The 11,918-nt window shown below is 42.4% G+C and overlaps 1 protein-coding gene across 2 annotated transcripts in view; it reads right to left on the reverse strand.

The window, feature by feature from the left end:
• The window catches only part of pnpla8 (patatin-like phospholipase domain containing 8), a 79,918-nt gene extending 69,286 nt beyond the window's left edge, over positions 1-10,632 (reverse strand). Inside the window, exons 1-3 of one of the 2 annotated variants that reach the window (XM_060839495.1) lie at positions 10,465-10,632; positions 7,200-7,222; positions 1,778-2,943 (exon numbers count right to left, since the gene is read on the reverse strand). In XM_060839495.1, coding sequence (XP_060695478.1) covers positions 1,778-2,608 — 831 coding nt within the window. In that variant the 5' untranslated portion in view covers positions 2,609-2,943; positions 7,200-7,222; positions 10,465-10,632. The remainder of the gene's footprint in view (positions 1-1,777; positions 2,944-7,199; positions 7,223-10,464) is intronic. The other variant, XM_060839494.1, reaches the window with a different exon arrangement.
• Positions 10,633-11,918: the final 1,286 nt, after the last annotated feature.

Genomic DNA, 11,918 nt, shown 5'->3' on the forward strand with positions numbered 1-11,918 from the left:
GGTATCAGTTTTTGGTGAATACATTGTAGAGGTGTTCTTCTTCCTCTTTTTGCAGTTCTGGTGTGCTGCAGTGTGTTGTGGCCCTTTTGAACAGTGTCTTGATGCAACTTCTTTTGTGTGTGTTGGGGTGGTTGCTTTCGTAGTTCAGGACTTGGTCTGTGTGTGTGTGGCTTTCCTGTATACCTTTGTGGTGAATTCTCCGTTCGGTGTTCTCTGTACCATCACGTCTAGAAATGGGAGTTGGTTGTCCTTTTCTTCCTCTCTAGTGAATCGGATTCCTGTGAGTGTGGCATCGATGATCCGGTGTGTGTTCTCTATTTCTGTGTTTTTAATGATTACAAAGGTGTCGTCCACATATCTGACCCAGAGTTTGGGTAGAATTTGCGGTAAGACTTTGTTCTAAACTTTGCATTCCAGCTTCTGCTAGGAGTCCAGAGATGGGTGAACTCATGGATGTGCTGTTGATTTGTTCATATATTTGGTTGTTGACTCTGAAGTGTGTTGTGAGGCACAGGCCTAGTAGTTTGAGTATGCCGTGTTTGTTGATAGGTTCCCCATCTTGTTGTCTGTTCTGTATGTCCAGTAGGTTGGCTATTGTTTCTCTGGCTAGGGTTTTATCGATAGAGGTGAACAGTGCCGTTACATCGAATGAGACCATGGTTTCTTCCTTGTCTATGTACATATTTCTGATGATGTCCAAGAATTCTTGTGTTGACTGTGTAGAATGTCTGGATCTGCTGATCAGGTGTTTCAGTTTCTGCTGTAGCTCTTTAGCCAGTTTGTGTGATGGTGTTCCTGGTAGTGATACAATAGGTCTGAGTGGGATGTCTGGTTTGTGCACTTTAGGTAGTCCATAGAATCTGGGGGTGGTGTTGCTTTCAGGTTTCATTCTCTGTAGGTCAGACCTGATTATCTATCCGTTTTTTTGTAGGTTTCTCAGTGTGATGTTTATCCATTGGTGAGTTGTGGGGTGCGGTCAAACTCTCTCTTTTGGTAGGTGTTGGTATCTGCAAGTAGTTGTTGTGCTTTCTGGATGTACTCTGCTTTGTCCAGGATGGACCGCCATTCTGCCTTTGTCTGCTGGTAGTATGATTATGTTCTTATCGTTTCTTAGTGCTTCCCTCTCCTTGGTGTTGAGGTTGTGTTTGTGTTTTCCTTATTATCAGGGGTACAATACTTTGTCTCACTGTTTGTTGTGTCTCTTCTGTCAGTCCATTGTTTCTGAGTATGCATTCTAGTGCTGCTAGAAAGTCCGCTGTCTTGGTGTCCCTGTGGTTGCAGTTGAGTCCCTTGGCTAGTATTGTTCCTTCCGTGTCTGTGAATTGTCTGTGGGAGAGGTTTCTCACCCAGGTATGTGTTATGGTGTTCTCTCTGTTGTGTGTTAGTTTGGCCATTTTTTTCTTTTAGTGCCATTTTTTTTGCGTGTGTGGTCCTGTTCTGTACTATGGTCCAGGTCCATTCCTGATTGGTGGTTTTTGAAATTGACAATTTTTGGCACGTAATTTCTTGTCTGTATTTGTGTAGGCTGTTGTGTGCATCTGTAATCATTACCTTTACATTTCAGTTCACAAACCATGGTAAAACAATGAGTAGGATAACAAATTCAATTTTCATGCTAAAATTGTGAAAGATTAAAAAGTATAGCAAGAAAAATGGAAATCAAGAAAACTGGAATTCAAAATAACAGGAAAGTGACAGTAAAGAGAGGACAACCTTTACTCTTCATTATAAATTTACCCAAGATAAAGAAATCATTGAAGCAACTTCAGAGCTTTACCTTTTCTCGTTGAAGATTCAGGTGCTTGGCTTTATCATCCATTGGCTTGGTTTCTTTCTCATTAGTTTGCTGCACATCTTTACCCGCACTTACATCCTTCTGCTTTTTATTCTTGACTTCAGAATTCTCCTTCATTTCAACACGCAGCTTGGGGGCAAAACTGCCAAAGCACGTATCCACAAATGCTTGGACACTGTTTGTTGGGTATGAAAGTAAGTTAGCAAAACTCTTTTTTGCAGATGGAGTTGGAGATTCGCCAAGCACATCAGGATGAACACAGCAAGTATTTAAATGATCAATCTTTTGCTTGACTGATTTATCAACTTTTGATTTAAAAGATGCTGTCCATGTCAGATCTGTCCCAATCCCAGAGTCACATGAAGGAAGTTTATCTTGCTTGTCTATATCTACTTGCCTTGTGTTCCCAAAATAATTGTTGATATGGTTTGCCAAAAAGTTATATGTTTCTCCAAAATTTGTAGCAATATAGCTGATGTGGAAAAGACCTGATCGGCCATCATTCTCTTTATCAATCACACAGTTACTGGATGGGTCCTTTGAATTGTCTTCAGGTTCCAGGCTAATAGGTGTGGAAACTGAGTGGATGGTATTCTCTATTAGCCGGTTCAGATCCGAAGCATCCTCAACTTCACCAGGCTTCGAAGTAGTTTCTTTCCTTGAACTTTCACATGGCACCCCTATCTGAGTTTCTGAAACTTTGTCTGAGACACTTAGAGTTGGTTTCAATCGTACAAGTTTTCCAATTAGCTCAGTGTGTGTGCTACTGACGGCTTTCGACACAGAGTCTAAAGTGCTCTTGATTCGCGACATGCGATGCCTCAGGGTGCTATACCCTTTGGAGGAGAGGTACTCTGTTGTGCAGTGCAGGAAAATAAATGAAGTCTGTGCTTTTAAACTTGTTGCCTATTAAATGCTATGCCGCTTTCTTTCATTTTCAGTGAATGTGCACAAGAATTGCTTGGGCCCTTTTACCTGTGTAGTTTCTATTTCGATGAAATGGTCCAAATGTGTGCATTACCTATCGAGTGCACTATCGACTTAGGTTTTTCAAGATTCAAACTCAGGCATAACTGGGAGGCTGCAGGACTTCATAGATTCCACAATGATCCTGGGTTTTGTACATCACCTGGTCTTGTGCTCCGTTTCTGAAAAATAAAACAAAGATCAGTTGTGGATGCTAACAATTATTTTAGAAATGAGAATGATCTCTACAAAACAGCTTTAATGAAACTGCAAATTTTCTCTGTATTTAAAACAAACTGTAATTACAGAAAAATAATCACATGGATCACTGCTTTCAGATTGTGTTGTAAAAGGGATTACAACGTGCAAGCTGACATTCAGCACTATAACTGGAGTAACTTAGTGTGCTGGCACCAATAAGGGAAAAAGAATAAGATCTCAAGTCAGAGTCATAAAGATGTACAGCATGGAAACAGACCCTTCAGTCCAACCCGTCCATGCCGACCAGGTATCCCAACCCAATCTAATCCCACCTGCCAGCACCCGGCCCATATCCCTCCAAACCCTTCCTTCCTATTCATATACCCATCCAAATGCATTAAATGTTGCAATTGTACCAACCTCCACCACATCCTCTGGCAGCTCATTCCATACACGGATCACCCTCTGTGTGAAAAAGTTGCCCCTTAGGTCTCCTTTATATCTTTCCCCTCTCACCCTAAACCTATGCCCTCTAGTTCTGGACTCCCCAACCCCAGGGAAAAGACTTTGCCTATTTAACCTATCCATGCCCCTCATAACTTTGTAAACCTCTAAGGTCACCCCTCAGCCTCAGACGCTCCTGGGAAACAGCACCAGCCTGTTTAGCCTCTCCCTATAGCTCAAATCCTCCAACCCTGGCAACATCCTTGTAAATCTTTTCTGAACCCTTTCAAGTCAAACATACCCAGGTTTTAAAAAAATACTCAAAATGCTCTCACCACTGGGTAAAGTCCATATGAAGACATTTGAAATTTGTGCCATTGACCTGAAATGAGCTATAATTGTAATGTCTGATCTCACTCACACTGGCACAAGAATTACATACACGGCTTCACTGAAATTGCAGAGGCAATGCAGGGGCTTTCCCTACTGAAAGACACTGGTCATCCTGTGTATCATTAGTGAACTCAACTCTCACGGCACAGTATCAAGTAATTTCAGTCTTCGGAAGAGAACTGCTGATGTCCTTCTTTGTGGAAGGACATTTTGTAACTCAGTGTGACAATCCTCAAGAACAAAACATTAGTTGATGATTGGTCACTGAAGAAACCAGAGAGAGTTGAACTGCTGTTAATGATGGTATGTACCACTTGTTCGATGATAAATTAAGGAATGCATTTTTTGTTTTTAAAAAGTGGCCATTATAAATCAACTTGTTTGAACTATGCTAACATTCTTACGTGCAATACACATATTTCTTTGGCTGAGTTATATTTCTCACTGGTTGAGAGCTAGGACACTTTGTTTTTACAGCTTCAGTTACTCAACAAAAATAATTTCAACTGGGTTCTTGAATATTATTCACTAACATCAGAAACTTCCAAAATTAGTGCTAAAAAACAGCCTCAGCTGGATTTCCATTTTCAAAGTCCAAACCTGGCTCGTCAGGAACTGGGTGGATTACTCTTCAGAGGGTCGGTGTGAACTTGTTGGGCTGAGAGGCCTGTTTCCACACTTTAGGGAATCTAATCTTGTACCATAGTAGAGGTTCAGAATGCATATAATCAGCACTGCCAGTAACATCTCCACTAGCATGTGCTTGATATACAAAGTGTTTTTCCTGTACCTTTTCTTGAGATGTGAATGCCAATCTTGTAACTTGTTTGTTGAGAGAGCACTCTGAGCAGTCCTTACTCTATGAAGGACACATTGAATGATCTTTGCACTGATACAGATGGTTATGAGAAGATTGTTAAATGATTACTTCAACTAAATGGTTAGCACAGTTGGCTGGAGGGCAGATTTACAATGCAGAGTGATGCCAAAAGCATGGGCTCAATTCCTGTACCCGTTGAGACCGAAGACTCTCCTTCTCCACCTCTCCCCTCACCTGAGTTTAAACCACCACCATCATCTCCCTCTCAAATGACAGCATGTCCCTATAATCCTCTGGAACGATGACAACCTTGCTTTTACTTCTACAAAAGCACTAAAACTTAATGAAACCAATCTGAGGTTCTAGTCTGCATTGAGATGATGTGCTCTGCTCCCCATATTCCTAATGCTGAACAGAACACATATACAAGCATGGGTCCGAAGCAAAGCTATAAATAATAGAGTGATGAATGCAATAACAAAAAATGCTTGCAATTCAGAACAGGTCACTGAACAGAACAACTTGAAACTCCGAATGACGACCACCCCAAAGGGAAACCATGGTTCATCTTTTCAGATCATTTCCAACAAGTTTAGTTCATGGTTCAGACACACATCTCATGTTCCTCAAACAAGGGAAATAACACAGTGACTTGAATGACTTTGAATGTTAAACAGGAATTCTGGAGGGAACAGGTCTGCAGTAATGCTTGCAAAGTAATAAATGTTTGGGATAAGTTTTTAAAAAATTCCCTCACTTTAAAGATTTGTCTCTTTCAATTCGATGGGCCGAATGGCCTTACTTCCATTCCTATGTCTTATGGTCTTAATTGCTGGAAGCTATGAATCCAAGAGCATGAATCATTCTCAGAAAATTCTGCCAGGGTGTGACCAATTCCCTTCGTGAGTCACTGTATATCTTGAATGATCACCACAAGAGGTAACAGAATCAAGTATCATTTTCGTTTTCTTGGGTTCTCACTGCCTGACGACAGAGCCAACATACAATTCTGCATCCTCATGACAGGCGAGGTCCCAATCCATCCCAGCCAGAAAACTGATCAAAACCTGCTTATGCTGGCAGCAATCCAATCCATACTTGCTGTTCCAGTGAACTTCACCTTCCTGAGATCAAAGGGAAACTGAAATCAATTGTGCCTTAACTGCTGCCCCCTGATTCAGGCAAACATTAACTGCTAAGTCAATCTGTAACCTTGAACTGGATGGTGGACTATTCCACTAAATGAAAAACTACTCACCAGGCTATCTCGAGACCTATGAACAATTTAAACCTGTTTCATTGAATGCTAGTACTTAACAAGTGATGCTATAATAACAAAAAAAAACTGGGGATGCTGAAGATCTGAAACGAACTAGAACAGAAATCACTGGAAAAACCAATCATGTCTGGCAGCATCTGTGGAAAGATAACAGAGTTAACATTTCCAGTTCAAAGACATCTGGTTCTGATGGGTAACTGGACTGGAAACATTAACTCTTTTCTCTCCACAGCTGCTGCCAGACCTGTTGAGTTTCTCCAGCAATTTCTGTTTTTGTTTGATGCGGTCATAAAATTGCATTCAGTGAAATATAGAACAAAGTTCCACTGTTTATAAAGGCCAACCAAAATGCTGCCTTTTCAAGAGATTAATCTTGAATCCAGTCAAATTGTCAATAAAATTTAAATTGTAAGTCATCTTACATTGTTCAGAGATTTATAATTCATATTAACTTTTTTGTGAATATGGAGATAAACATTCAATGTAGCATATGCTTGATTGTACTGTAGTAAACGAAGTTCTATGGAATCTGACTGTAGGAGGCAAAACAAATTCAGAATACAGATGCACTCACTTATCAACAGATTGTAGTCAAAGTATTTCCTTAACATCACGTTCAGAATCATTCTAGGATCCATCCTTTACTTCCATGCGTCTCGTCCAAACCAACATCCAGACATTAGCTTTGACATTTTCCAGTAACAGCCTAGCCCATTTTTCCACCATGGCTTTTGAAATTTTTAAGCTACTTTGCTGACATCTAGTCTTAAATAATTTTTGCCTGTTAAACATTGGGATAAGCAAGTCTATCATCTTCACCTGCTACAGATTCAGTACTCTTCAATAAGGGGCCACCTTTGATATAATAGGGTAATATGATAAAAACTCCATATCTTTATTATACTGTGCATGCCCAAAGTTATCACATGAGAGTAAACATGTCAAATATATTGTACATTCATATGAAGGCTATAAGTATTCTGGCTGTTAATTGATTTTCCAATAATGTTCATGATACACCTTTGAAACATGATCCCAAAAACAGAAGTAATTTTCAAAAACTTACAAAAAGCAAAGAACAGTTCCCTTATTCTGGTTCAGCCAAACAATAAATTAATAGTTAGGACATAGGCTGGTTCTTAACACCCCTCCCAAACCAAAGGAGAATGTGGGTGGTTGGTTGGTGGGTGGGTTACGGAGCTGACTGGCGTTTTATGAACAGCAGGGTGTCATGGAGGTATGAAAACCACTAAGGTTAATTTCTGAGGCCTGCATGTATGGAAGGCCAAATGAGATCTTACCTGGCCTTGTCAGTTGTCAAATGCTGCAAAGCAAAGAAAATGATAAGTTGTGACAATGTATGAGTCACAGAAGATATCATGTGTGATTTTAATCAAAGTCATTTCTATGCTGTGGCCAGGGCAAAAGTCTGAATTCCAAGAATTAAAGTTTGTTCTCATTTCCAAATAGATTTCCAAGAGGCATTTGAATAAGCACATCGAGGCTATTTGATGAGATAAGAGCCTCTGGTTATAGGAGTTGTATATTAGCATGGTTGGAGGATTGGCTAACTAATCTAAGAGAGAGTTGATATCAGCAGGCACATTCAAGATGGCAACATGCAAGGAGTAGGGTATTGCGGGGTTGGTGCTAGTGCAAACGTCATTTACGACATATAAATGATTTGGATGAGAAAAGTGAATACACTATAGCCAAGTTTATGGATGACACAAAAAAAGGTTGGAAGTCAAGTGGTGAGGATGACGTACAAAGTCTGCAGGGGGTTATGGACAAATTAAGTGATTGGGCAAAAACCTGACAGTTGGAATATGTGGGAACATATGAGATTATTATATTGGCAGGAAGTACAGATGAGCTGAATATTACTTAAGAGCAAGAAGACCTCAGAAAGTTGCAGCACAGAGGGATGATAGAATCATACGGCATAGAAACAGACCTTTCTATCCAACTCTTCCCAACTTTCCCAAATTAGTCCGACTTGTCTGCATTTAGCCCATATCCCTGTAAACCCTTCCTGTTCATGAACTTGTCCAAATGTCTTGCATATATTCTAAATGTAGCTGCACCTACCACTTTCTCTGCAACTCATTCCATATACGCACCACCTTCTCTGAAAACATTGCTGCTCTGGTCCCTTTTAAATCTTTCTCCTCTCATTTTAAAAATGTGTCTCCTAGTTTTCAACTTCCCCACCTTAGGGTAAAGATCTTTGCTATTCACCTTATCTATGTCCCTCAAGATTTTATAAACCTCTATGGTCACCCCTCAATATCCAGCACTCCAGTGAAAAACATCACAGCCTATCCAGCCTCTCTCTAGAACTCAAACCTTCCAGTCCCAGCAAAATCCCAGTAAATCTTTTTAGAACCCTCTTCAATTTAACAATACCCTTCCTATATCAGGGTGCTACTGAGACTTTATAAAGCTCTGGTTAGGCCCCATTTAGAGTACTATGTCCAGTTTTGGTCCCCACACCTCCGGAAGGACATACTGACACTGGAATGTGTCCAGATGAGATTCACACGGATGATCCCTGGAATGGTAGGTCTAACATATGAGGAACGGCTGAGGATCCTGGGATTGTATTCATTGGAGTTTAGAAGATTAAGGGGAGACTTAATAGAGACGTACAAGATAATATATGGCTTGGAAAGGGTGGACACGAGGAAACTGTTTCCATTAGGCGAGGAGACTAGGATCCGTGGACACAGCCTTAGAATTAGAGGGTGTCAATTCAGAACAGAAATGCGGAGACATTTCTTCAGCCAGAGAGTGGTGGGCCTGTGGAATTCATTGCCACAGAGTGCAGTGGAGGCCGGGACGCTAAATGTCTTCAAGGCAGAGATTGATAGATTCTTGTTGTCTCGAGGAATTAAGGACTACGGGGAGAACGCTGGTAAGTGGAGTTGAAATGCCCATCAGCCATGATTGAATGGCGGAGTGGACTCGATGGGCCGAATGGCCTTACTTCCACTCCTATGTCTTATGGTCTTATGGACCAGAACTGTGCACAGTACTTTCTCAAAACATTGGCATGAGTTCAGTGGGTCAAAGGGAAGGCAAATGAAATGTTGCTCTTTATTTTAAAGGGAACGGAGCATAAGAAGAGGGAGATCTTGCTAAAACTATATAAGACACTTATCAGACTGCACATAGGATACTATGAACAGTTTTGGTCCCTTAATCAATATCAGGCTATACAGAATCTGGACACAGACAAGACAAGATTCACTCAGATACCTCAGCTAGAGAATGATTCTCTTATGAGGAGAGTTTGAATTGGCCTATACCCACTGGAATTTAGAAGAGTGGTTAGAAGTTGGGACTAGATTGGGTTGGGATATCAGGTTGGCATGGACGGTTTGGACCAAAGGTTCTGTTTGCATGCTGTACATCGCTATGACTCGATATGGTTTATCCAATGACCATTTGAAATGTCCTTAAAGTCAGCAAGTCTACTATTGTTACAGGCAGTGTGTTCCATGCCCCTAATACTCTCTGAGTAAAGAAATTATGTCTGACATCTGTCCTATATCTAACACTCCTCAATTTTACTGATGCTAGCCATTGCCATCCACTCTATCTACTCCTCTGACTATTTTGTGTGTCTCAATTAAGTCACCTTTCAACCTTCTTCTCTCTAACAAAAACAGCCTTAAATCCCTCAGCCTTTCCTCATAAGACCTTCCCTCCATATCAGACAACATTCTGGTAAATCTCCTCTGAACCCTTTCCAATGCTTCCACATTGTATCTATAATGCACCGACCAGAACTGTACACAATACTCCAAGTGCAGCCACACCAGAGTTTTGTAGAGCTGCAACATAACCTCATGGCTCCAAAACTCAATCCCTCTACCAATAAAAGCTAACACATCGTACAACTTCTTAACAACCCTATCAATCTGAGTGGCAAGTATGAGGGATCAATGCACATGGACACTGAGATCTCTGCGCTCATTAACACAACCAAGAATCTTACCAATAGCCCAGTAGTCTTTATTCCTGCTGCTCCTTCCAAAGTGAATCACCTCACACTTTTTCCGCATTAAACTCCATTTGCCACCTCTCCGCCCAGCTCTGCAGTTTATCTACGCCCCTCGGTAACCTGCAACATCCTTCTGCACTGTCCACAACTACACCGGACCTTAGTGTCAACTTTTCCACACAGAGGGTGGTGAGTGTATGGAATGAGCTGCCAGAGGAAGTGGTGGAGGCATGTGCGGTTACAACATTTAAAAAGGCACCTGGATGGGTATATGAATTGGAAATGTTTAGAGGGAGACGGGCCAAGTGCTGCCAGATGGGACTAGATTAATTTGGGTCGGCGTGGACCGAGGTGTCCCGGGGACGCTGCAGAGCTGGCGAGTCCCTGATGTGGTCCAACCAGGAGCAGGAGGATGGTGACAACTCCAGCCGAGTCCCTTGTACTGGGAACAGGAGAGGGCGAGGCCACTGACAGGGCGAGGCGCAGCAACTCCCCACCCCTGCCTGCTCGGGCCTGCGGACTAACCCTCCGGGAAAAGCCGGAGAGAACAAGCCTACCTGCCTGGCAATGCCGCATCCGACATCATGACAGCCGCCGCCACCGGACAGCCTTTCGCAGCTTGTCCTCCCCTGCGGGATCCGCGGCCTCCTCGCACGAATCAGACCAAGGCCGCGAACTCCTGCCGCTGGAAACAGCCACAGCTCCACAGCCTGGGCCTGCAGCCACCCTGTCAATCACACTCCAGCACGCCCGCCTATTGGCCCGAAGCAACCGGCCTCCTCCAATCACACGGAGGAGGGGCGGGCTTCAGGCCTGCCGCGCCCAGCAGCTGGCTGTGACGTCAGCGCTGAGGGATGAAGGTAGCCAGTCTCCATGGTAACCAGGTGGAAGGTGAGGGAGAGTCAGTCTCCATGGTAACCAAGTGGAAGATGTGGGAGAGTCAGTCTCTATAGTAGCCAGGTGAAGAGTGTGGGAGAGTCCGTCTTCACGGTAGCCAGGTGGAAGGTGTAGGAGAGTGGGTCACCATGGTAATTGATTGGAGGAGACAGGTGGGACCAGTTTATTTTGAGATTACGTTTGGCATGCAGTGTTTGGATCGAAGCACCTGTTTTCATGCTGTATGCCTCTATGTGGGACAATCAGTCCGTATAGAGACCGATATCCATCACCAAGTCACTTTCTATTTACACATGAACAGTCCTTGACTTTAGTACTGCCTCATTCGGAGTCAGGTACTAGAGTGTTCATACCTCTGACACATTGGTGAGGCCACTTCTAAAATACTGTCTACAATTCTGGTCACCGTTCTATTGGAAGAATGTTGTTAAACCCGAGAGGGTGCAGAAAAGATTTACAAGGGTGTTGTCAGGACTGGATAGTTTGCATTATAGGGAAAATCTGAATAGGCTGGGGCATTTGTCCCTGCAGTGTCGGCGACTGAGGGGTGACCTTATAGAGCTTTATAAAATTATGAAGGAATAGGGTAAATAAGCAAGGTCTTTTTTCGAGGGTAGGGAGTCCAAAAGTAGAGGGCATAGATTTCAGATGTATCTGAAATTATATATTGAAAAATTGTTAAAGTTCACTTGAGAATCTAACTTTTAAAAATTTCTGCAATTTACATATGAAAGAACTGAAACCAATATGTTCATTCTAAAAGATAAGAGACTTAACAAACAATCCAGGTTTTTTCAATATATAATTTCAGTTACAACACACTGAAGACTTTTGTTATAAATTATGTGTCTTACAATCTTTAACTCCTCAACCACCTGATGAAGGAGCAACATTCCGAAAACTGTTGCACTAGTGGGCGGCACGGTGGCACAGTGGTTCAATTCCCGACTCAGGCGACTGACTGTGTGGAGTTTGCATGTTCTCCCCATGTCTGCGTGGGTTTCCTCCGGGTGCTCCGGTTTCCTCCCACAGTCCAAAGATGTGCAGGTCAGGTGAATTGGCCATGCTAAATTGCCCCTAGTGTTAGGTAAGGGGTAAATGTAGGGGTAGGGGT

This window comes from Hemiscyllium ocellatum, chromosome 19 (assembly GCF_020745735.1).
Source record: "Hemiscyllium ocellatum isolate sHemOce1 chromosome 19, sHemOce1.pat.X.cur, whole genome shotgun sequence".
Taxonomy (NCBI): Eukaryota; Metazoa; Chordata; class Chondrichthyes; order Orectolobiformes; family Hemiscylliidae; genus Hemiscyllium; species Hemiscyllium ocellatum.